The sequence below is a fragment of the Pollachius pollachius genome, assembly GCF_949987615.1.
Source record: "Pollachius pollachius genome assembly, chromosome: 19".
NCBI classification, from domain to species: domain Eukaryota; kingdom Metazoa; phylum Chordata; class Actinopteri; order Gadiformes; family Gadidae; genus Pollachius; species Pollachius pollachius.
Window position 1 is genome coordinate 13,800,515 of NC_136952.1, and position 21,277 is coordinate 13,821,791.

Below are 21,277 nucleotides of genomic sequence, written 5' to 3' on the forward strand. Positions count from 1 at the left end.
GAGAGAGAGAGAGAGAGAGAGAGAGAAAGAGAGAGAGAGAGAGAGAGAGAGAGAGAATGCCCTGTACCTGCTGGCTCTGGGCCTCCAGGATTAGAGCAGACAGACGACCCGACGCTGGACTGATAGCCCCGAGTTATCCGCTCAATAAAACCTCAAAGGACATTCCTTGGGATCCTTTCGCCGGGACCATTGGGTGTTGATAGGGCTGCCCATCAGAGGACCGTCCCCGGTCGGGGAACACAGGCCCGGCTCTGTGGCTCCGGCACCATCAAAGCCCAGGCCAGAAGTCCCCCAAATTAAACGTGGCGGCAGAGGTTGTCAGCTTATGGTGGGTGTGGGGGGGGGGAGGGTTAGGGGATGTGGAGGAGTGGATTTGGGGGCGGTGGGGGATTGGATTTGGGGGAGTTGGGGCAGTGGGTGGAGGGCGATGGGGGACTGGGTGTGTGTTGGAGCGACGGGGAGTGTGTATGGGAGGCGACGTGAAGAGGAGAGCTGTCAGAAGGCCGGTGAAATGTCAAAATGTTCCAATTTTGGAGGATGCCTTCATGTACAGGAGAGATGTTGTCTGCAGCTTCTCCCATTTGATCTGGGAAAGGCACGCTGGGTTGGTGTAGGGGTGGTGCTCAGCCACTCAGCGGGAGCTTTGTACTGGCCGACTCCCAGCCCATATCGACTCCCAGATAATTTGAGAGAGTCAAGAGTTGTCCAAGATGAAAGATGAAACACTGGAGGAGCCTTGAATCTGTGGAGGAGGGGGAAGGAGGAGCAATGACCCTGCCATCCATCTGGGATCAGAACCAGACAGCCAGCAGCCTCTTCCAATAACACCCCAGAGGGTTGGGAAGGAACAAGAGCTCGTTAACAACAACATACCCCCGGAAAACCACCAGCATGTACATACCGGGCCAAGAGAGAGAGAGAGAAGGAGAGAGAGTGGCATGAAGAAAATGAAAGAAAAGAAGAAGAAAGGAAGGAAACTTTGGAAGGAATTGGAAACATGAGGGTGACAGATGGAACGAAAGAGGGACAAAGCGAGAAAATGTGAGTGGGAGGAACGGATATGGAGAGAGAGAGAGAGAGAGAGAGAGAGAGAGGAAAAGAAGAGTCCCACCAATGATTACATCGCTCACTGGGTCCCAGCAGTCGCGTTGATCCCATGCCAAAGCAGAGGACACCTCGGACCCCAAAGCATGGAGCCCAGAGCGGGGTTGATGTTTGGAAAGCCGTGTGGCTCCTGTCCCATTCATCAGCACCAATGGCCTGTTTCGGCGGTGGGGTCGAGACTTGAGCTTTTGCCTTTTAGTAGGTGACATCCCAGACCTCAATCTAGTCGGGGCCCCCGCACACAAAAGTCCAACACGAAAAGGCCAGCATGGAACTCCAACCTTGACCGCCTTGTAAAGAGTTAGCCGCAAGGCTGCCCTTAACCCGACATTGTGAATACCAGCGGTTCAGCAGAGTGCAGCCCACCGATAGCACCAGCCTTACATAACATAACACCAGCCCCCGGTGGAGCTCAGCAGTGATCTGGGTGGAGGAGGGAGTGTGGTGGGTGTGAGGGATGTGAGGGTTGTGAGGGTGGGTGGGGTGTGGGGGTGGGGGGGGGGGGTATGTGAGTGTATGCAGAGTAGCATTCTCCAGAGGTTAATGTGTGCAGGCCGTACACACTCCTACACGCCTGGTCCCACCGCATGCAGACACAAGCGAGTCATCACTCATCCTCCCCCCTCCCCGCCCCGCCCCTCTGCAGTCTGCTGGCCTATCGGGCCGAGTGCTTCATGGTAATGGCAGAGACAAGAGGACGATGTGCAGACAGGAGAAGTCACCAGCACACGAGGCCAATGACACAGGACATCGAGGACAATATCCAGAGGTGAAAGACGTGTAATAATGTGTCTGTTACTTCTTTCTATCGCTCTTGGTCTCACTCTTTCGCTATCTTTTGTTTTTCTCTCTCTCGCTCTCTCTCTCGCTTTCTCACCTACTCTCCCACTCCATCAGCCGCTCTCTCTTGCTCACTCTCTCCCTTTTGCTCTCTCTCTCCCTCTCTCTCTATATCTCTCTCTCCCACTGTATCCCTCTCCCTCTTGCTCTCTATCTCTTTCTCTCGCTCTCTATCTATTTCCCTCACTCACTGTCCCCCTCTTACAGTCTCCCTTTCACTCTCTCTCTCCTCCCCCCTTACAGACTGTCATGCGTGTTGCGTTCCCCACGGCGGCGGCATGGCGTCGCCTACGGCGACCGTTTACCTGCGAGTCCGAGATCTCGGAGGGCTTCTCGGTGAGGCTGCTGCTCTCGGCGGGGATGAGGTCGTTGTACTTGGTGCTGACGTCCTCGTCCGAGTAGTGCAGGCTGCCGGGGCTGGGCCGCGGGGGGGACCTGGGTTGCGGGTGGAGGGGAGACAGGGAGACAGACGGGGGGTTTTAGGGTCAAGACAGATAGGGACGGCGGGGAGGACACCTGTGTCTACATCCATTAGCGTGGACACTTCTGCTCCTCCACCCGCTCTGCCCTCTCTCTCCACTTTAATGATAGAAAAACCCTGAGATCAAATTAGCGGCGTGGAAGCTGATCGCATTAGCGGTTCTCTGGGAGCCCTTGAAAAGGCCTGATGGATTCATTAGATGCTGCTGGGTAATCTCTATTGACGTTCCGCAGATGCACACGCGCTGATGCAGTGTCGCAGGCTTCGAGGCACACCGAGACTTGGACCCTAATATGCTGTGATTAAGGCACTTAAGTGTGTGTTTGTGTGTGAGTGTGTGTGTGTGTGTGAGTACAAGTGAGCGTGCGTGTGTTTGCTCTTGCATGTCTGGATGAATTTGTGTGTGTGGTTGTGTGTGTGCGTTTGAGCATGCGTGCTGTTTAAGTGAATGGGTTGGTGCATCTGTACTTTGTGTGTGTGTGTGTGTGTTCGTGGAAGTGCATGCAAGTCTGTGTGCATAAATGTGTGTGTGTGTGTCAGTATGTGTGTGTGTGCGTTTGTCTGTGTGTGTGTGTGTGAGTGGATGTGTGTGTGGGGGTGGTGTTTGCATCCATGGGCAATTTGCATGAATGCTTGAGAGGGCCGCTCTTGCTGTGAGGACACCCATGAGCTGGGCTCCCTGCAGACAGTCCCACCTCAGATGAATAACCCTGTCTCATTCAGCCGGCTCCGTGGGCCCGGGGAATGCTGAGGCACCTGGGGCCCCTTGTGACTTCAACCATCAACCTCTGTGGGGCCGGCCTACAGGGGGGCCTTTTCAACAAATAGAAATGTGACTCTTTAGCCCTGACGATTGCCATCATAAGATCTTTATCATAACCACCTTTGTGTTGTGTATGCTAGAGATGATCGCAGAGGACAGCGGACCCCATATGGCTGCATGTTTAATGGGTTAAAATAGGGGAGCCCCCCATGCTACACCTTACGACTCGAATCGCACTACGGCAGAGGTGTAGCGGCGGACCAAAGTCGTCCCGGACACAGAGTTACAATCCTAAAAGTAAAGAATTTTTCAAATGACAACTTCAAATTGAAAAAGGAGTGCCTTCCTTTTACACGCTGGGATTGGTGATAAAGTAAACATGTCACGTGAACAAATGAAAAATAAAAATCTGGCAAGCGGCCTCGCCTGGCTCCTCAGACTCCTGCTCTACAACCATCCATCTGTTTCAGTTGATTAGAAATACGGTTTGGCCCACAAAACGGTCTGCTTCCCGCCTCAGCCAATGAAACACTGACTCTTCAGAGCTGAGAACCAGGCGTTTGCACAGCTATTTTCCAGATAAATATATTGCGACGGCATGCAACACAAATATGTTTGCGGTGGAAAGTATCAGCGGGAGTGCTTCGTGAATGAAAAAGCCGTTTGTGGAAAAAACAAGACGTGATGCAGAATACCGTACGTGAAGTATTTCCACGTACCTTTCTGTTAAAGTAAAGGGTTAAATAGTTCAAATGAACCCCCCACCCCATCCTTACCACTCATCCGATACACTCACACATCACAATAACTATGGACTGGACTTGCATTGCTGCATTCTCATTCTCTTTCCTCTCACACATTGTAGCTATAACTGGACTGTTGACATTTCAACTGCACTAGCACTATTGCACTTTTGGGTTATTGTTTTTATTATTTATTATAAATATATTTTTCTACCATAGCATATGGTATATCTTTTAGTGAGTAATGTATGCTATTAGGTACTTGTATGCCAGTGGTGGTGGTGATGCTCTAAACATAATTTTGTTGTTAACTCTGTTGAACAAGGACAATAAATAAATCTAATCTAAAATGTTTGTGTTCATGAGTTGGTGTGTAAGTGAGAGATAGAGAGAGAGAGAGAGCGAGAGAGAGAGAGAGAAAGAATGAGGGAGGGACAGAGAGAGTAGAGAGAGAGACAGAGAGAGAGAGAGAGAGAGAGAGAGAGAGAGAGAGAGAGAGAGAGAGAGAGAGAGAGAGAGAGAGAGAGAGAGAGAGAGGGAAAGGGACGGAGAGAGAGAGAGCAAGAGAAGGAGAGCGAGAGAGGACGAGAGAGTAGAGAGAGAGAGAGAGAGAGGAGAGGAGATGGAGAGAGAGAGAGAGAAAGAGGAGAAGAGATGGACACAGAGAGAGAGAGGGACGGAGAGCGAGAGAGAGAGAGGAAAGAGAGCGAGAGAGTGAAGAAAAATGTAACGCCTTCCCATGTGATTTGACCCTGCTGTCAGATCTCCATGATGAAGGTGAATACCCGCCTTATGCTGCGCTGTCAGATAAAAGCCTTCCCGTCCTTGAGCAGTATCTCAGGAGAAACACACCAGTGCATTCAGGGGCTCGGTCGAGGGCTGATGGGTAGTACGCCAAATATTTGTCTGTATTTGTGTTAACTTGCCAGTGGTAGCTGCTGAATGGGTTTATCTGTGCACAGACAGCTCCCATATAGAAGGGGTTAAGTTGTCCCTTGGACAGAAGCCATACTAATTTCCCTTTTAAATACTCGACTGGGGTTGAGTCAACTTCCCAGCATTCAAGTGGTTGGTCCCACGGGGTGATTCTCAAATCTCAAAACTATGTCGTAAACAATGTTTTTCGGTTGATTAATTACCGGGGGAATAAAGAGCATTCCGGCATCTCCTATTGATCCTGTCACGCAGTGACGGACGGCATGCATACGACATATATTAGCATTTCTTTTACCTTCCCCCAGAGATATAACTCATTTTATTCCAATATCCTCGACGGCGGTGTGCAATACAAAACACATGGCAGGTTCCCTGTCACAACTTTGAATTCATATCTGCACTCCCCACACTGCTTCTAAACCCAGGCAGACAAAAAGATGGGGCTGCCGAGAAACGTCGCGTAACACTCCCCTGGGATTGGTTCCAGCACCATGTTTTTAAACGCAGTGAGAGCAGGACTTAATAGAACAATACGCAGTAGAACCCATCCCACACATACATACACACCTACACACATCAGACAGACATCTAGACACACGTCACACATGAACATCACACACACACACATATAAACACACACACACACACACAAGGAAGACACATATTAAACACACATACACACACACAAAAACAAGAGACACCTAGAGACACACACACACACACACAACGAAGACACGCATAACACGCAAACACTGGACACACAACCAAGATACGGCTAACACACACACACACACACACACACACAAACATACACACAAAGACACACAACAAAGACAAGCATAACACACACACACACAACGAACACACGCATAACACACACACTACTCCCCAACCCCACTGGGCCATTGGGTGAAAATATGAATAATTTAACAGCTCTTTCGCATGCGGTTGAATGGACTGGGGAGGCCTGAGCTTCACTTCCTTGTATACCCATCGGACCCCCTCTCCCCCCTCATGTACCCCCACAATGACCTATAGGGGAGTCATTAACAAGTCCCTGGATTTCAATACACTTCCCATTTCAGGGAAGTCTTTAAAAAAAAAGGATGCATTAATTAATCTTCATTTGTTCCTGTCCATCCCTGAGTGGCCCCTCTTACGTCACCCGGGGGGGGGCTGTATTCAGCGTGAGCTCCGAGTCCAGCACCGTTACCCAGCTGACACAAAAAGCCTGTCGTAATCCCTCTCTCTTCCACCCCACCGGCGATGATACATTCAACGGTGGGATGGCGGCTGCACACAGGCCTGCATTCAGGACCCTGCTCTCTGTGCATTCATACCGGGGCCCGCCCTGAAGTGGATCCACATCGCTAATGTGCTCAACGACTGCCCGGCCCTCACAGTCTGACAATGGAGCGGTTGTTGTTGCAACGTACAAGTGACACTGTGTGACTGTATGACTGGAGAATAAACTAAAGTAAAGTACATCAATCCTGCATGGGTTATAATCAAGATCATAATCAAATGTTGTGAGAGGAAATTCCCCTTCATGTGGCTAACTGGGAAACGTGGGACTTTTCTGCACACACTGGTATCCCCATACGTGTGCATCAAAAACGATTTCATTGGTTGGTTTGGATTTCTGTTGCTATTTTTTCAAAGACTTGAAAAGGATTTCTTGAACGCGGTCTGTAATAGTCTTCACCTGTTTCCCTCCGACTCGGATTTATCTGTGTTCATTAGACAAGAAGCAGCATTACTCTGCGACCAAAGGCAGAGCAGCTCACATCCTCACAGCCCAGTCAAACCCCATCATGGGACATCTGTTCATCCTTCGTGCTGTGTGGACCAGACCTCCACCCACACCCTTAACAGGAGGCTCCCTGGAAGAGCCTCAAAGACACGGACCACCTTTGATCCTTCATCAAGGTCACACAGAACACTCGGACACGCACACACACGAAAAACCAAGCACTCTCTCTCACACACACACACACACACACACACACACACACACACACACACACACACACACACACACACACACACACACACACACACACACACACACACACACACACACACACACACACAAATGTTTCTTCCCACACATTATCATTACACAGGTACCCTCCCAAACCGGAGCAAACGGATGTATACAGTCACAGTACATGCTCACAAAACCCCCTCTTTCCAATATTTGATGATCATAGAAACAAACACACACACACACACACACACACACACACACACACACACACACACACACACACACACACACACACACACACACACACACACTAAGAGGAAGCTTATTCCTCTGGGCAGAGAGTCTGATCACACCTGGCTTCCCTAATAATATACAATTATCTAATGTAACATATCTAATTTCAACTCAGTGCCATGCTATCTCCATTCACAGGCCCTAACAGTAATGCCCAGTGATGACAAACTGTGCCCGAACACCACGCCCACACATTCATGTATCTCGTCTCTCTCTCCTAGCCCTGCGCTGCGTAGTGCTTAGTGCTAAGTAGTGCTAACAACAGCAACAACACTAGTATGGCTAACAACAGTAACAACCAACTAGGAATGCTAACAACAGCAACAACACTAGTAGTGCTCACAACTACAACACACTAGTAATACTCACAACTACAAAAACAATAGTAGTGTTATCAATAGCAACAACATGCTAGTAATGCTAACAACAACCCTAGTAGTGCTAATATGAAGGGCCAGCATCAGGGGCCACAGGATTCTTTCCCTGGTGACCACTCAGAGCGTGCCAGTCAGAGAGATTGACAGGTCAAGGGTCAGGACAAAGGCCTGCTGCTTCTTTCCATAAAAGATACTCATTCTAAGGTTTCTTTACCACAGCAGGGGGTTCGGCACATTGACGAATGCTTTGTGAGGGTTTGAGAGAGAGAATAAACCTACCCATCCAATCCAACAGATTGGATGGGTCAGATCAATGACAAGCATTCACAATGTAGTACTGTGTGTGCGTGTGCGTGTGCGTGTGTGTGTGTGTGTGTGTGTGTGTGTGTGTGTGTGTGTGTGTGTGTGTGTGTGTGTGCGTGCGTGCGTGCGTGCGTGCGTGTGTGTGCGTCTGTGTGAGAGTGAGAGTGAGAACGTGTATGTGTGTGTCAGGAGGATAATATACGTTCCCTGGGTATGAGGCTGGAAATGAGCAAGAAGCTAGAAGTAAAATTGATCCATCCTCATTGAGACTGATGCATTTTCGTACATGGTCCCTGACAGATATAAACCGAGGCTGTGAGACGCCATGGACACTGACCTTGTGTAGACGCCGTTCTTCCGGCAGAAGGAGTTCTTGACGGACAGCCTCCTGTTGTTCAGCTCCAGCGCTGGGAAGCGGCCCTCGTCCAGACTGACCATGTCACCATGGGTGAGGGCGTTGCAGTTTGAGTTGCCTGCACACACACAGCACGAATGCACACAGGGGTACACACACACACACACAAACACACAGACACACACACACACAGGGGTACACACACACAGACACACACACACACACACACACACACACACACACACACACACACACACACACACAGGGGTACACACAGAGACACACACAAACACACACACGCACACAGGGGAAAACACACACAGGGGCACACAGACAGACAGACACATACACACGCACGCACGCACACACACACACACACACACACACAGGGGTACACACACACAGACACACACACACACACACACAGGGGCACACAGGGGCAAACACACACAGGGGCAAACACACACAGGGGCACACAGACAGACAGACACATACACACAGACACACACACAGGGGTACACACGCACGCATGCACGCAAACACACACACATACACACACACACACACACACACACACACAGACACACACACAGAGACACACAGGGTGGGACCACAGATACTGTTAGAGTTCAGTGAGTGAGTCGGATTCTGTGAAATGGTGACTGTATTAACAGATGTTTGTGTGCATGGATGATCCAAATGGATGAACACAAAGTGATCTATTTGAAATCATTGCATGAAAACGAAAAGTTAGACGTGGCCCAGTTTTTATCAATGATTTCATCAAAGGCTTTTAATCAATACATGAATGCATGTGAAAGTAGAACAGTGTTGCCTTGTGTTTATTAATAGTGACTTGCTAAATCCAACTACAGCTCAATCATTAACGGACAATAACTGCTCTATTTCTGCTTGAACCTCCAGGCCTTCTATCAGCTGACACACACACACACACACACACATAGGGATGCTAAATAAAAGTTTCACTTAGGTGGTTCCCATCAAAGTAAAAAGAAGAAAATTAGAGCGAAGCCAAGAAGAATGTGTGTGTACGTGTGTGTGTGTGCATGCTTGTGTGTGCGTGTGTGTCTATCCACTCCTAACCGCCTCCCCGTTGATAGAGTAGACAACATTAGGAGACTATTTGAGGTCAAGTGCTGGTTATGCAAACACATAGTCACAGTGAAGGCAGAAGAAGCGGTTGGTGCACTCTGTTGGTCGGATCCCACCATTGTGTGTGAGCTGTGAGGGGGTCTTTGTGTTGGTGTGAGAAGGACCCACTGGGGGTTACCCTTGCCCTCTCCTCCCCTCTACTCCTCTTCCCTCTCCTCTTTCCCCTCCCCTCCTCCCCTCCCCTCCTCTCCCCTTCCCTTCACTCTCCTGCCCTCCTCTCCCCTCTCCTCCCCCCTCTCCCCTTCCCTTCCCTCTCCTTCCCTCCTCTCCCCTCTCCTCCCCTCCTCTTTCCCCTCCCCTCCCCTCTTCTCTTCCCCTCCTCTACCCCCCCTCCCCTGGGCTGCCTTGCTGCTCCTAGAGACCATGGCAGAAGTGATGAGCCAGGAGATGGGTGTGTGTGTGGGGGGAGGGATTAATGGCTGATGTCAGAGATGAGTGGACTAGACAAGTTCTACCCTGTTTCGAACCTCCCCCTGTCTAGTCTGCTTCTCCTGTTTTTATGTGGTATTTTTTACTCTTCTGTCTTTTTCAAAATGTAAAAAAAATATGTTTTGGTTCCCAAACTGCAAAAAACTATTTTCAAAAAAGAGAAAAGTCTAACACTGAATTATTGGATTGTTCGCTGCACCCACCTGACTCAGACTTCTTGGCGTACTTCTTGCTCTGCCCTCTGATGATGAGGATGAAGACCAGGAGCAGAATGAAGATGAGGCCGACAAGGGCCACAACCACCAAGAACCACCACTCCTCGTAGAAGGGTGCCACCTTCTGGGCTGGAGGATCAACAGAACAGATGATTAGATATAAATGTATTAGCTGTATGAGATGCAAATATAACGGTCCGTTGATAGCATTTGATTTAAAAGCAGAAATGGTCACATTTCAAAAGCAAAAAAATTATATTTATATTGAATGTAACCAAAACCTCTGACACCCTTGCATCAACTGTCCTGATACAGTATACTGTGTTATTGGCAGTTCTTACCAGATATGGACGGAGAGGGCAAGCTAGGAGAGCCGTAGCCATAGTCATTGACCCCGATGACCCGGAAGTCGTAGCTGACCCCCTGCTTGAGGATGTCCATGTTAAAGGTGTGTGATGTCACTTCCTTGGGGATGTCCTTGATCAGAATATCCCAAAAGCCCTCGTCTGCGTGACAAATGAGGGAAGGTTGGTTTGTTATGGCCGGGACAAACATGCCAAACATTTGGTTGTTGTTTGATAACGACTCTATTTACAATGTTTGTCGGGAATATGAATTCACAATTAGTTGGCAGCACTGAGGGTAATTGACAAGGGGTCCAGACGTAATAATCATCCATTTCACAGCTGCCATAAAATTGACTTCTGTCCAACCGACATCGTAAATTGCAGTGGTGGTAATATTTTAATACCGCGAGGGGCCGTCTGACATTTACTCTCGCTTACTCTCTGTGCAAAAGTGTTCAGGGTTCATCAACAACAAGCTGACACCCATGCACCAAACAATCCCCCAAAGAAGTGGGAGCATTATAAAGGAGCAGTGAACCCCAAACTTTCTTTATCATTTAAACGTGGTCAAATTTTCTCGTATGATCGTCAACAGGGTCATCTGTGCCGTTTTGTCACGTTACAAAAATAAGGGGGTCATTTTGAGAAAATAGGAGGCAAATCCTCTGTTTTTGTCGGTCTCCACCCAATAGTTCCAATAAACTTTCCACCCTGCTCCGAACACAGGTGGTGTTCTTATCATGATGTCAACTTGTTTTTAGTACACTCATCGACATCACGACCAAGGGTAACCAGCGGCAAGGTGTGTGTGGATGTGTGGTTCTCCGTCTGGGCAGTGGTTGACGTTGACGGCTGTGTTCAACACAGGGTTTATCTTCTCTGACACGTAGTAGTTTGACACAAACATAGCATGACACCATTATTTTTTGATGCTGTCAATTTTCAACTTCCATCATGATAACACTGATATCCAACAACAGTACTACCTTGAGAAACAGAATCACAAAGTAAGCTTGGCTCATAACCATGGGGATCACAAGTCCCCCTGCTTCCTAGAACTCTTAGCCCAGAGTTCTAGGAAAGAATTCCAGCTGAAGCAGGGGGTTCACCTGCACTTTAATGGTCTTCTCAGAGGGGGTCAAAGGGGAAAGGGAGCAACATGGTTGAGGGGGTGGAAGGCTTGAAAGCAAACAGCACAGATCTGTGAGGGTTAAGACATGTGCACGAAGGCAGAGATAAGGGAGAATGAGGAGGCCTCCAGGAGAAGGGCCGAGCGTCGGTTTAATGATCTCTTTCGCTATCCCCTACGGGATTAGACATAAGCCATGTTTCAAGCGTGGGCCTGCTATAATAACCCCCCCCCCCCCCCGGTGTGGACAGAGTCGCCACACCACCACCACCCTCATTCCACGCAGCGCTCGGTAATCCCCCTTTCATCTCAGAGAGCCTCCTACCATAAGACCTGCCCGTCAGTCGGTACTGTAACCAGATGCCATCCGTCCCGCGAGCTTGCAATCAATAGTCCATTAACATACCGGTGACACACACTTTGGTACAGCAAGTCAAACGTGGGGGATGGGCCTTTGGCCCAAGGTCCCGCCTCAAGCACATGGTGTCTGTTATTCATGTTTAATCATTTCTGAACGATAGGTTTCTTGCATTCATATAATTTCTTGCATTCAAATATCTTGCATCCTATAAGTTTGGCAGTAGTTCAGGAGGAAGAGCGGTTTGACTTGTAACGGGAGGGTTGCTAGTTCGATCCCCAGCTCCTCCTGGCTGAGTTTTCCCGGGGCAAGACACTTAACCCTTACTGCTCGTGAAGAGCTGGATGTCATCTTGCATGGTTGACTCCACCGTCGGTGTGTGAATCTGTGTATGAATGGTTGTAAGTGGCACTGCTAAATGCCTTCAAATGTAAAATGCAAATTTAAAATGCATATTCTCCCCTACCTGAGGGTCTGGCCTCGATGACGTAGCGGGAGATGGGGGCGCGGCCCGGGTCCCCACTGGACCAGTGTATGGTGAGGGCCGAGCCGTAGCGGGAGATGAAGGGCTCCCCAGGGGGTCCTGGGGCCCCTGGTGGACAGGGAGAGGGACGTGAAGAGGTTAGGGTCGGAGTACCAGGGGTTTCACATCAATCACAGCGGTCTGAGTCAAACTCACAGCAGGGTGAATCTCTCTACCAAGCTACCGGGACGGGCTCGACACTAATGGGGGGAGACTTGCGGGGACTTGTGGAAAAGGGATACCGGAGTGAGGCACATCTCCCCCTCAGGCAGCTTGTGGGATGGATTGAGCATTATGAGGATGGTCTTTATCTTTTCGAGGCTCGTAGGTTGAAATGTGTGCCCGGGAACTGCCTAAAGGTGCTGTTTAAAGTGGTAATTCATATCATTGGATTGTCTTTTTAAAATGTGTATTCGCCATGATGTCTATCGCTGTGTAAGAAGTGTGTGGACGGGCCACGCACACTTCATCGTCCAAGGCCATTATAGTTGCAGTTTCGCCGTCATTACTGTGGACTGCTAACCCTAACTACTGTCAGGGTTACTACGAACGAGGTTCCAAGATGGCCTCATCCCCGAACCGCATGCACATTCAACGAGTGGGTGGGTGGATCCTCCTCACCTTCTCCGGGGCCGGTGGTGATGTTTGCCTCCACCTCGGGGCCGTACATGAAGGTCTTGGCCCGGATGCGGAAGGTGTAGGTGACCCCGTCCGCCAAGTCCTTGAGCTTGAGCCACAGGGGCCCGCCACCCTTCACGTCCACCGTCACGGTCTTACTGACCCCTGGGGGGGAGGGGGAGTGAAGACAGTCGGCACAGGCCACTGAGGACTCTGGACGGGACCACATTTAAAGAGAGGGTTTCACTACCAAGCCGGTTAGGGGAGGCGGTAAGGCGGTGAGACTCAGACACACACGCCAACGACAACACACACACATGGGATTAGTGGAGCAATATTATAGACGTTTTTATTGTTAGGCGTGAGAGGATACACAGGTATTGCCTTCGTGAGGGTTATAGATGGAGCGTGGGGTGCTTAGGGTACTACTAGGGTATTAATACAGTCTGTATTAGCTTGGGTTAACACATATAAGTACACTCAATAGCACATCCCCACTGATGCGATATTGTTAGATTTACTTGAAAGAAAAGCAGAGTCAAATCTCCAGATCATACTCAGACTAACTTTATCACAAATAATCCTAAAACTGAGTAAGTGGAACATTTGATCTGGGAGAGAGAGAGAGCAGCAGAGAGAGAGCAGGAGAGAGAGAGAGAGAGAGAGAGAGAGAGAGAGAGAGAGAGAGAGAGAGAGAGAGAGAGAGAGAGAGAGAGAGAGAGAGAGAGAGAGAGAGAGAGAGAAAGGAGGAGGTCAGCAGTGATTGGGTCCTACCGTCTACGGGGCTGCAGGGCTCGTACACCAGACGGTAGCCTTCCAGGATGCCGTTGTGGTGGGTGGGTTCCCCCCAGGACACATTGACCGAGGTGGTGGTGAGCTCACTGAAGTGGATGAAGCCCGGAGCCGAGGGCGCTACGGAACCAAGACAGAGGTCAACAGAGGTCAGCAGAGGTCAGCAGGGGTCAGCAGGCAGATGGGGATGAAAAACCAATGAGGAATCATTCTTATGAGTGCAATCAGCGGACCATATGGGTTCTTCACACTCCATGGATTGAGCTTAATAAAGGGCCAATGCAAATGGAGATTTGCCCAATTTAAAGTGACACACAGATTTACAAAGATCTATCCAAATTTATGAACCCCATGTCACACTGTACTGAGGATTTGAGACGAGCACAGACACACCCACAGGGCATGAACAATTCATAACAGCATGAAAATATGATCTGCAAACACTTTGGTTGTTTGTTCAAAAGCTTCAAAACCCCAGAATCTAAAATATGTAGGTTTCGCCACACGGGGGATAAAAGTGCCAAAACTTTGACATGCACGCAACTTTCTTGCCTTCGACACCAGAGAGAGAGAAAAACGTTGAAAGCCACGAAAAAAGACGACAGAAATGAATGGCGACCACCATGGGATCCCCGGTCATGTGAGTCCACAGCCCTTACAGTTAGCCCGGGGGCTGCGGGCCTAACACACACTCTGACGGGGCTTGTGACAGTGCCCGGCAGAGGAACACACGGAGCCCTGTTTGTCTCGCTAAACTCTGTACGAAACACTTGCGAACAGACAAAAGGCTCTTTGTGAGGAGAAATGAAAGGGCGATGGGTAAGCATATACACATCGCCTGCCAGCAACCCCAACCCCCACCACCACCACCACCACCACCCCACCATCAAACCTCCTCCTCTCCCCACTGTTATCCTAGATCCAGGCCTGTCATATACTTCCTGCTCTGTGTGGCAGGGGAGAAGGAGCGAGAGACTGTGCGTAACGTGAGTGAGTAATGTTTGTAATGAGTGTGTGTGCTTGTTTGTATGTTTGTTATGTGTATGCGTGCGTGGGTGCATGTACATCTCTCGCTGCTGAATATGAATGTGTCTCTCTTACTCACTCTCCTGCTCTTTGTATGCTGAGCGTAAACTATCTCTTTGTCTCTCGCTTTACTGTGTATAATCCCTCTCTCTGCTGTTTGTATCTCTCTCGCTCTCTCTCTGTCTCTCACTGCTCTGTGCATCATTCTCTTTCACTCTGTGCTGTTTAACTCCTCTCTATCTGTCTCTCTCGCTCTCTCTGTTACGGAACACACTCTCCCTGTTGTGTGTACTTTCTCTCCCTCTCTCACTCTTTCTCTCATGTTCCCATGAATGTTATTATGAGGTGGGCTTTCAGAAAAGGAATGCATCTGATTGAGTGTGTGTATATTTGTGTGTGCATGTGTTTGTATATGTGTGTGTGTGTGTGTGTGTGTGTGTGTATGTGTGTGTATATGTGTGTGTATGTGTGTGCGTGAATATGTGTGTTTGTTTGTGTGCATGCATGCATGCATGTGTGAGTGTGTGTATGGGTGTGTGTTTTGGCTCGCTGTTGGACGGTGAACGATGGTTTTCATTGACTTGACTCGGGTGTTTTATTACCATGCTGCTTTCCCCTCCAACACAACAGGAAAGCGCAAGGATTCCTCCAGACTGGAGCAGCTGATTAGAAGCGTATGCTTCTCTCTGTTCCCGTCTGGGGATTAATCTCATGATGCGTGGGATTACGACAGCGCGCATCGACTTACATCCTCATTTCAATTAAAGATTCAACTCTTGAAAGGGGACAGGGAGGATTCACATTGTTGGCGCGTTTAGTTTCCTTTCACTCTCCTCCCAGGACGCCACCTCATTAACCCAACCCTCACCCTATCTCCACCACCACAGGCGGTGTACTCATGGCCCTATTAGTCCACATTTCTCATGTGATGAATGTGCGGGCGGGGCTGGGGGTTGGTCCTTCATTCACTGCATTTCACCGATCCTCCTCCTCCTCCTCCTCCTCCTCCTCCTCCTCCTCCTCCCCCTTCTCCTCCTCCCCTCCTCCTCCTCCTAGTCCTTCTCCCCGCCCCCCCTGCCCTCCTCCTCTTCCTCCTCATCTCCATTCTAGGCTCTCGTCCAATCACAGCCGGCTCAATGCCGGCCCCAAGTCAACACTGTACAATTCATTCACTGGAAATCTACGGGTCGCCCTGTCTCCGCCCGGCTCCTCTTACCGGCTTGCTGCGTGCGCCCCCTGGTGGGGGGGCTCCGGGGCCCGTCGCCGGCGGCGTTGAAGGGGGCCACGCTGATCATGTAGGTGGTGTAGCCCGTCAGGTTCTTCAGCTTCACCCCGCCCTCCGGCATGAAGAGGGTGCGGAGCCGCTCGGTGTCGTTCTTGCGCTGGAACTCCCAGAAGTAGACCTGGAGGTCGGAGACACAGCGGGTGTCGGAGGAGGTACATGATGAGGTACATGATCAAATGGGGACGTATGGCGAGGTACGCATCACTATACCCGAAACTGACCGAAGACCCAACACACTTCTACACCTACAATTTGAAGGCCTAGAGTTGATGTCTTCTGACAAATACTCCATTGCAAGTCCAAGTACTTATTGTAGGTTGCTTTGGTGAAAAGCATCTGCTAAATGCCCTGAATGTAACTGCAAATGTAATGTCTAAAAAAAGGCTGGAATTCAAAATCCAAGTGAGGTAATCATTGACAAAAACCCTTCCTCCGGTATTGAATTGATTACTGCCTTGGCTAGCGGTGTTCCAACGTCTCCACTACAAACATGTGAAGGATTTGGAGTTTGTTTAGTTTGGTTGGAGAGCTGTAACCGCCGAGCGCAGTCCTCCCCGTACCCGGGGCTGTGGGGAGCACACCGGTCATATCGTGAACACAGGCTGGATTACAGAGAACATGGCGCACCTTGTAGCCCTGGATGTCCCCGTTCTGCGCGTCCACGGGAGGGGGCTCCCAGGCCACGTCCAGCTGGGTCGCCGTGGCCGCCTGGATGGCCAGGTTCTGGGGCGGGGCCGTGGGAACTAGGGGGCCAAACAGGGGGGGGGGGGGGTTCAGGTGAGGGAGGAGAGACATGCTGGTGGTATGGCACCTCCCTCTCTCTCCTAACGTCTTACAGACGTACTCGCGCACTCCTGCTGATTTGTGTTATGTTCAGCTCTAGGGTGGAAATTGATACGCGCTTTGTTAAAATGAACCGTTTCCGATATGATCCCACGTTGTCATGACTTCATAAGTGAGTAATTGCTACATTGTGTTCTGACTCTGTAGCCTATCTGCACTCAGATCTGACTGTATGCCTTGTATCCCAGCCTCACCTGGAAGTAGCTCCGGTGTAAAGTGTCTACCTAAACACTAAATGTTAATGTAATGAAACCAAATTCACAATTTGTTTTAGCTCTTATTTTCACTTCAAATGGGCCGGTATTAATACGGTAAGAGGCGAGCGAAAACATATCCTCCACTTAAGTGTCTCTACCTACTCCAATCCGAGGGACTGGATTTCCGAGAGGCGCATTACGAGAACAGCAACTCAGCGCTCTCGTACAGGGGACAGCGGTGGGACTCGGCGGTCGGCCCGGAGCGGGCAACGCAGCCTGGTCCTAGCTCTCGTCTCGGGGGGGGGGGGGCGTTGATGTTTGGAAAGCAGTCAACAGAGCTGTGGAGTTTATACATACCGGCTTCTCCCACAAACACCTCCTGGGGGGCACTGGCGGGGCCCTCGCCCACGGCGTTGAACACACTGACCCGGATCTCGTAGCGCTTGTGTTTACTCAGGTCTGCCAAACAGGAAAGAGGCACTCGGTGAAGGGACCTCGCCTCCCATTGGCCACGCACACGACGGAACCTGCGCTCCCTCGGGCGTGTGACGTCAGACGCCGTGTCAGTCAATTACGTAACGGTCTGGTTCTGCTGTGTCTGTCAACACACTCCAGCCCGGCTAGACGGGCGAAAGTGATGGCTGATTGTGTGTGTGTGTGTGCTTTGTTAACTCTCCATCTGCCTTGAGAGAAACATTTTTGAATTGGAAATCATTGTTCCGTGCAGGGCGTACCAAAAAAAATACGAAATGTACCTGGAAGTGGTGTTGTGGTATCAAGGTCTGTGAACGGACGATTTGGTTTTAGTTGCACTTTGTGATGTGCTCGCGTGCTTCTTTTGTTTGTGTGTATTTTGTGTAAAAAGCGCATTCGAGTAGGGGCACGCCCACGCCCATGTGTGTGTAGGGGAAACAGGGCTCATGGAGAAGAATGATGGGATGAAATGAAGTCTTGTTTATCGTCAGTGAAACCGTCCAAACAGAAGACACTCAGAACACACTTACTGTCAAGCTCGTACTGCGTGAGGCCCGGGTCACTCAGGTTCCGGATGCTGTACGGGGCTGCATAGGTTTATGTAAAGAGAGAGAGAGAGAGAGAGAGAGAGAGAGAGAGAGAGAGAGAGAGAGAGAGAGAGAGAGAGAGAGAGAGAGAGAGTTTTTGTGTATGTGAGTGTTTGAGTGAGGAAGTGAGTCAGTGAGTGTGGGAATGTGTGTGCGTGTGTGTGTTTGTGTGTGTGGAGGAGTTAGGGGAATTCATCAAAGGGAAGGAGGAGAAGGAGAGGGAGGAGGTGAAGAGACAATTCACAGGATTAGCAACTCGGCACAATAAATGTTTTTATGGCAGAGAGGATCACCACCTCCGACAGACACACACACACACACACACACACACCCACACCCATTCCCTCCCCGCCCATACACACATACACAAACTAAGACAGATCACAGCTCTGTTAGTGTGTGTGTGTGTGTGTGTGTGTGTGTGTGTTCCTTTACGCCTGTGCATGTCTGTGTATGTCTGTGTGTGTGTGTGTGTGTGTGTGTGTGTGTGTGTGTGTGTGTGTGTGTGTGTGTGTGTGTGTGTGTGTGTGTGTGTGTGTGTGTGTGTGTGCGTGCGTGCGTGACTGGCCCCCAGAACGGCTCCAGCCGAGTGGAAAGTGTAAACTAGATTACACGGGGCAGCAGAAACAGCTGTGAGTAAAGCTTAATGACAGGCTGTGGCTGATAGGTACTAATCACCGGATGAGAGGTTTGTGCAGAAGCGGCGGGGCCAGTCAGGACATCACGGCACAACACAATGGACCTCTGTGGGAAATTAGCTTTCCTGTTCTTCCCTTTTTTTCTATGGTCGAAATGATGGCAGCAATTGAACGTAAGTGGCGAAGTTGGATGTAAAAGAGGCGGTTGGATTTGATACCAAAGGTGGTTCGGGGGCAAAATATAAACTAAAGTAATAAAATAAATAACGGGACAAACAACCTAACATAAAAATTTGCATTAATGATATGGGCTAACGCTAGGTTTTTCAGCAACACACGCTCCTGTTATTTCTTACTCTAAATCCATTACGGCCTATTTATAATGGGCAGGTTCCTACAACCCGTAACCCTACAAGTCGTTCCCCACTAAAGACACCATGGACTCGTCGGTAGCCCGCCGGTCGAGGGGACGCCCACCCGTCAGCTCGGTCCAGGTGGTGGACGGGCTGGTGATGGTGCGGAGGGAGTAGCTCCGGAGCCGGTCGTACAGGAGCTCTCGGAAGCGGATCCGGAAGCCCAGCAGGATGCCGTTGATCTTCTCCTCCACCGGAGGCTGTGGGTTGGAAGATAACACACAGAACCGGAATAAAGAACAGGTTTGAACTGGCTTTAGAACAATCGGTTTAATATCGAGTGGGTTTGACCATGGTATTTTCCATTCAGGTGATTGTATTTATGTGTTAATGTTGTGGTGTGTGTTTTTGATTTAAGCACGGCGGTTGCGCCAACCGTCTCGTGCTCGATGTGATGGTTCCAATTATGAGATTACATTTCACTGGGGGTGTAAAATATACACAATAAAAGCCTCATCCATCATGCTGCAGGTGACAGGTTGAGTCATAGCGCGAGCGAGAAAGCCCCCTAGAGAGAGACAAGGAACGACAGGCCCGAAGGGGAGACACAGAGCAGCTACCTCTGCTTTCCCATAAACTCTTTAAGTGTTTCCATAAAACCAAGATTGTGGCCCTGGGCCTCATGTTTCCTTTTTACGACCTTGACTTCAGGTGTGTATGTGTGTGTGTGTGTGTGTGTGTGTGTTCGTGTGTCTGTTTGTTTGTGTGGGACTTTTTGGTTTACAAAATAGAGAGAGAGAGAGAGAAAGATTTAGAGATGTGTCTTTGCCTTCTGTACCCGGTGTGTGTGTGTGTGTTTGTGTCTGTATGAAAAAAGGGTGAGAGAGAGAGAGAGAGAGAGAGAGAGTTGTGTGTCTGTGTGTGTGCCTAGGTAGTTCCCTCTCTAAGTACACCCCCTACACAGCACACATACACTTTCATTACGTGCCCTGGCCTGTAATTCCCTGACAACTCGTACACAACAATGACACAGTAATACAACAAGGGCTGCTTTCACTGGCTCCACCCCCTCCCTCACCTGCCAGCGAATCAGCACGGACGTCGTCGTGTGTGGCGTGACGGACAGGATCGCCGGCGCTTCGTCGGGAGCTGCAGAGTAAAAAGAACAAACAATAAAGGAAACCAAAACACAAGTGAGAATGGGACTTGAACCAATTGGAGCTGAAAGCGTCTCCTCGCCGATGGATCAGGACGCCGCGGGCTCTGAGCTGTGTGTGCGGCGGCATTCACGGGGGGAAAAGAACAAGCGGCCCGTGGAAAAACAGTGCGGCCCTTTGATGAATGACTGGGGAAACACAGCAGCAGCACAGTGGAGGATTAGTGCAGGTCCTGCCACTGCCCAGTCGTCACTGGCACTCTCTCAATCTGTCTGTCTGTCTGACTGACTCTCACTCTCTCTCTTTCAATCCCTCTCTCTTTCAATCCCTCTCTCTTTCAATCCCTCTCTCTTTCAATCCCTCTCTTTCAATCCCTCTCTCTCTCTTTCAATCCCTCTCTCTCTCTCTCTCTCTCTCTGGTGTCTCATGGCAACCGCAGAGATAGCGTGCGCGTGACAACACCTTCGCTACGTCTGTTGCCAACGGGATGTTCTTGTTTCAACAATGAGCTCAGCCAGACATCCATGCCCCAGTCCCAATATGAACCAGTCTCTCCCACACACACACACACACACACACAACCCCCTAAACCAACACAAACACGCACACATACACACACAACCCCCAGAACTAACACAAACACACACACACACACACACAACCCCCCAAACCAACACAAACACACACATACACACACAACCCCCGGAACCAACACAAACACAAACACAAACACACATACACACACAAAAACACAGACACACACACACACACACAACCCCCCCAACCAACACATTCACACACACACACACACACCCACACGCTATAAACATCTATCCAGGTGAGTGACAGAATTAGGTTCTCACTCACGATCTGGTACAGTAATAAGGCACTGATGTGATTCAGCTCCATGTTTAAAAGGTGGATTTGAAATGGTGGTATGGAGAACA

At 49.8% G+C, this 21,277-nt stretch overlaps 1 protein-coding gene across 1 annotated transcript in view; it reads right to left on the reverse strand.

Annotated features, from left to right (window-relative positions):
* The window catches only part of LOC307090513 (protein sidekick-2-like), a 281,140-nt gene that overhangs the window by 7,844 nt on the left and 252,019 nt on the right, over nucleotides 1–21,277 (reverse strand). The window contains 13 exon segments of the mRNA XM_079757197.1: nucleotides 2,250–2,379; nucleotides 8,169–8,304; nucleotides 9,992–10,132; nucleotides 10,345–10,509; nucleotides 12,304–12,429; nucleotides 12,982–13,143; nucleotides 13,753–13,890; nucleotides 16,013–16,199; nucleotides 16,709–16,824; nucleotides 17,479–17,580; nucleotides 18,126–18,182; nucleotides 19,298–19,433; nucleotides 20,252–20,322. Coding sequence (XP_079613323.1) covers nucleotides 2,250–2,379; nucleotides 8,169–8,304; nucleotides 9,992–10,132; nucleotides 10,345–10,509; nucleotides 12,304–12,429; nucleotides 12,982–13,143; nucleotides 13,753–13,890; nucleotides 16,013–16,199; nucleotides 16,709–16,824; nucleotides 17,479–17,580; nucleotides 18,126–18,182; nucleotides 19,298–19,433; nucleotides 20,252–20,322 — 1,667 coding nt within the window.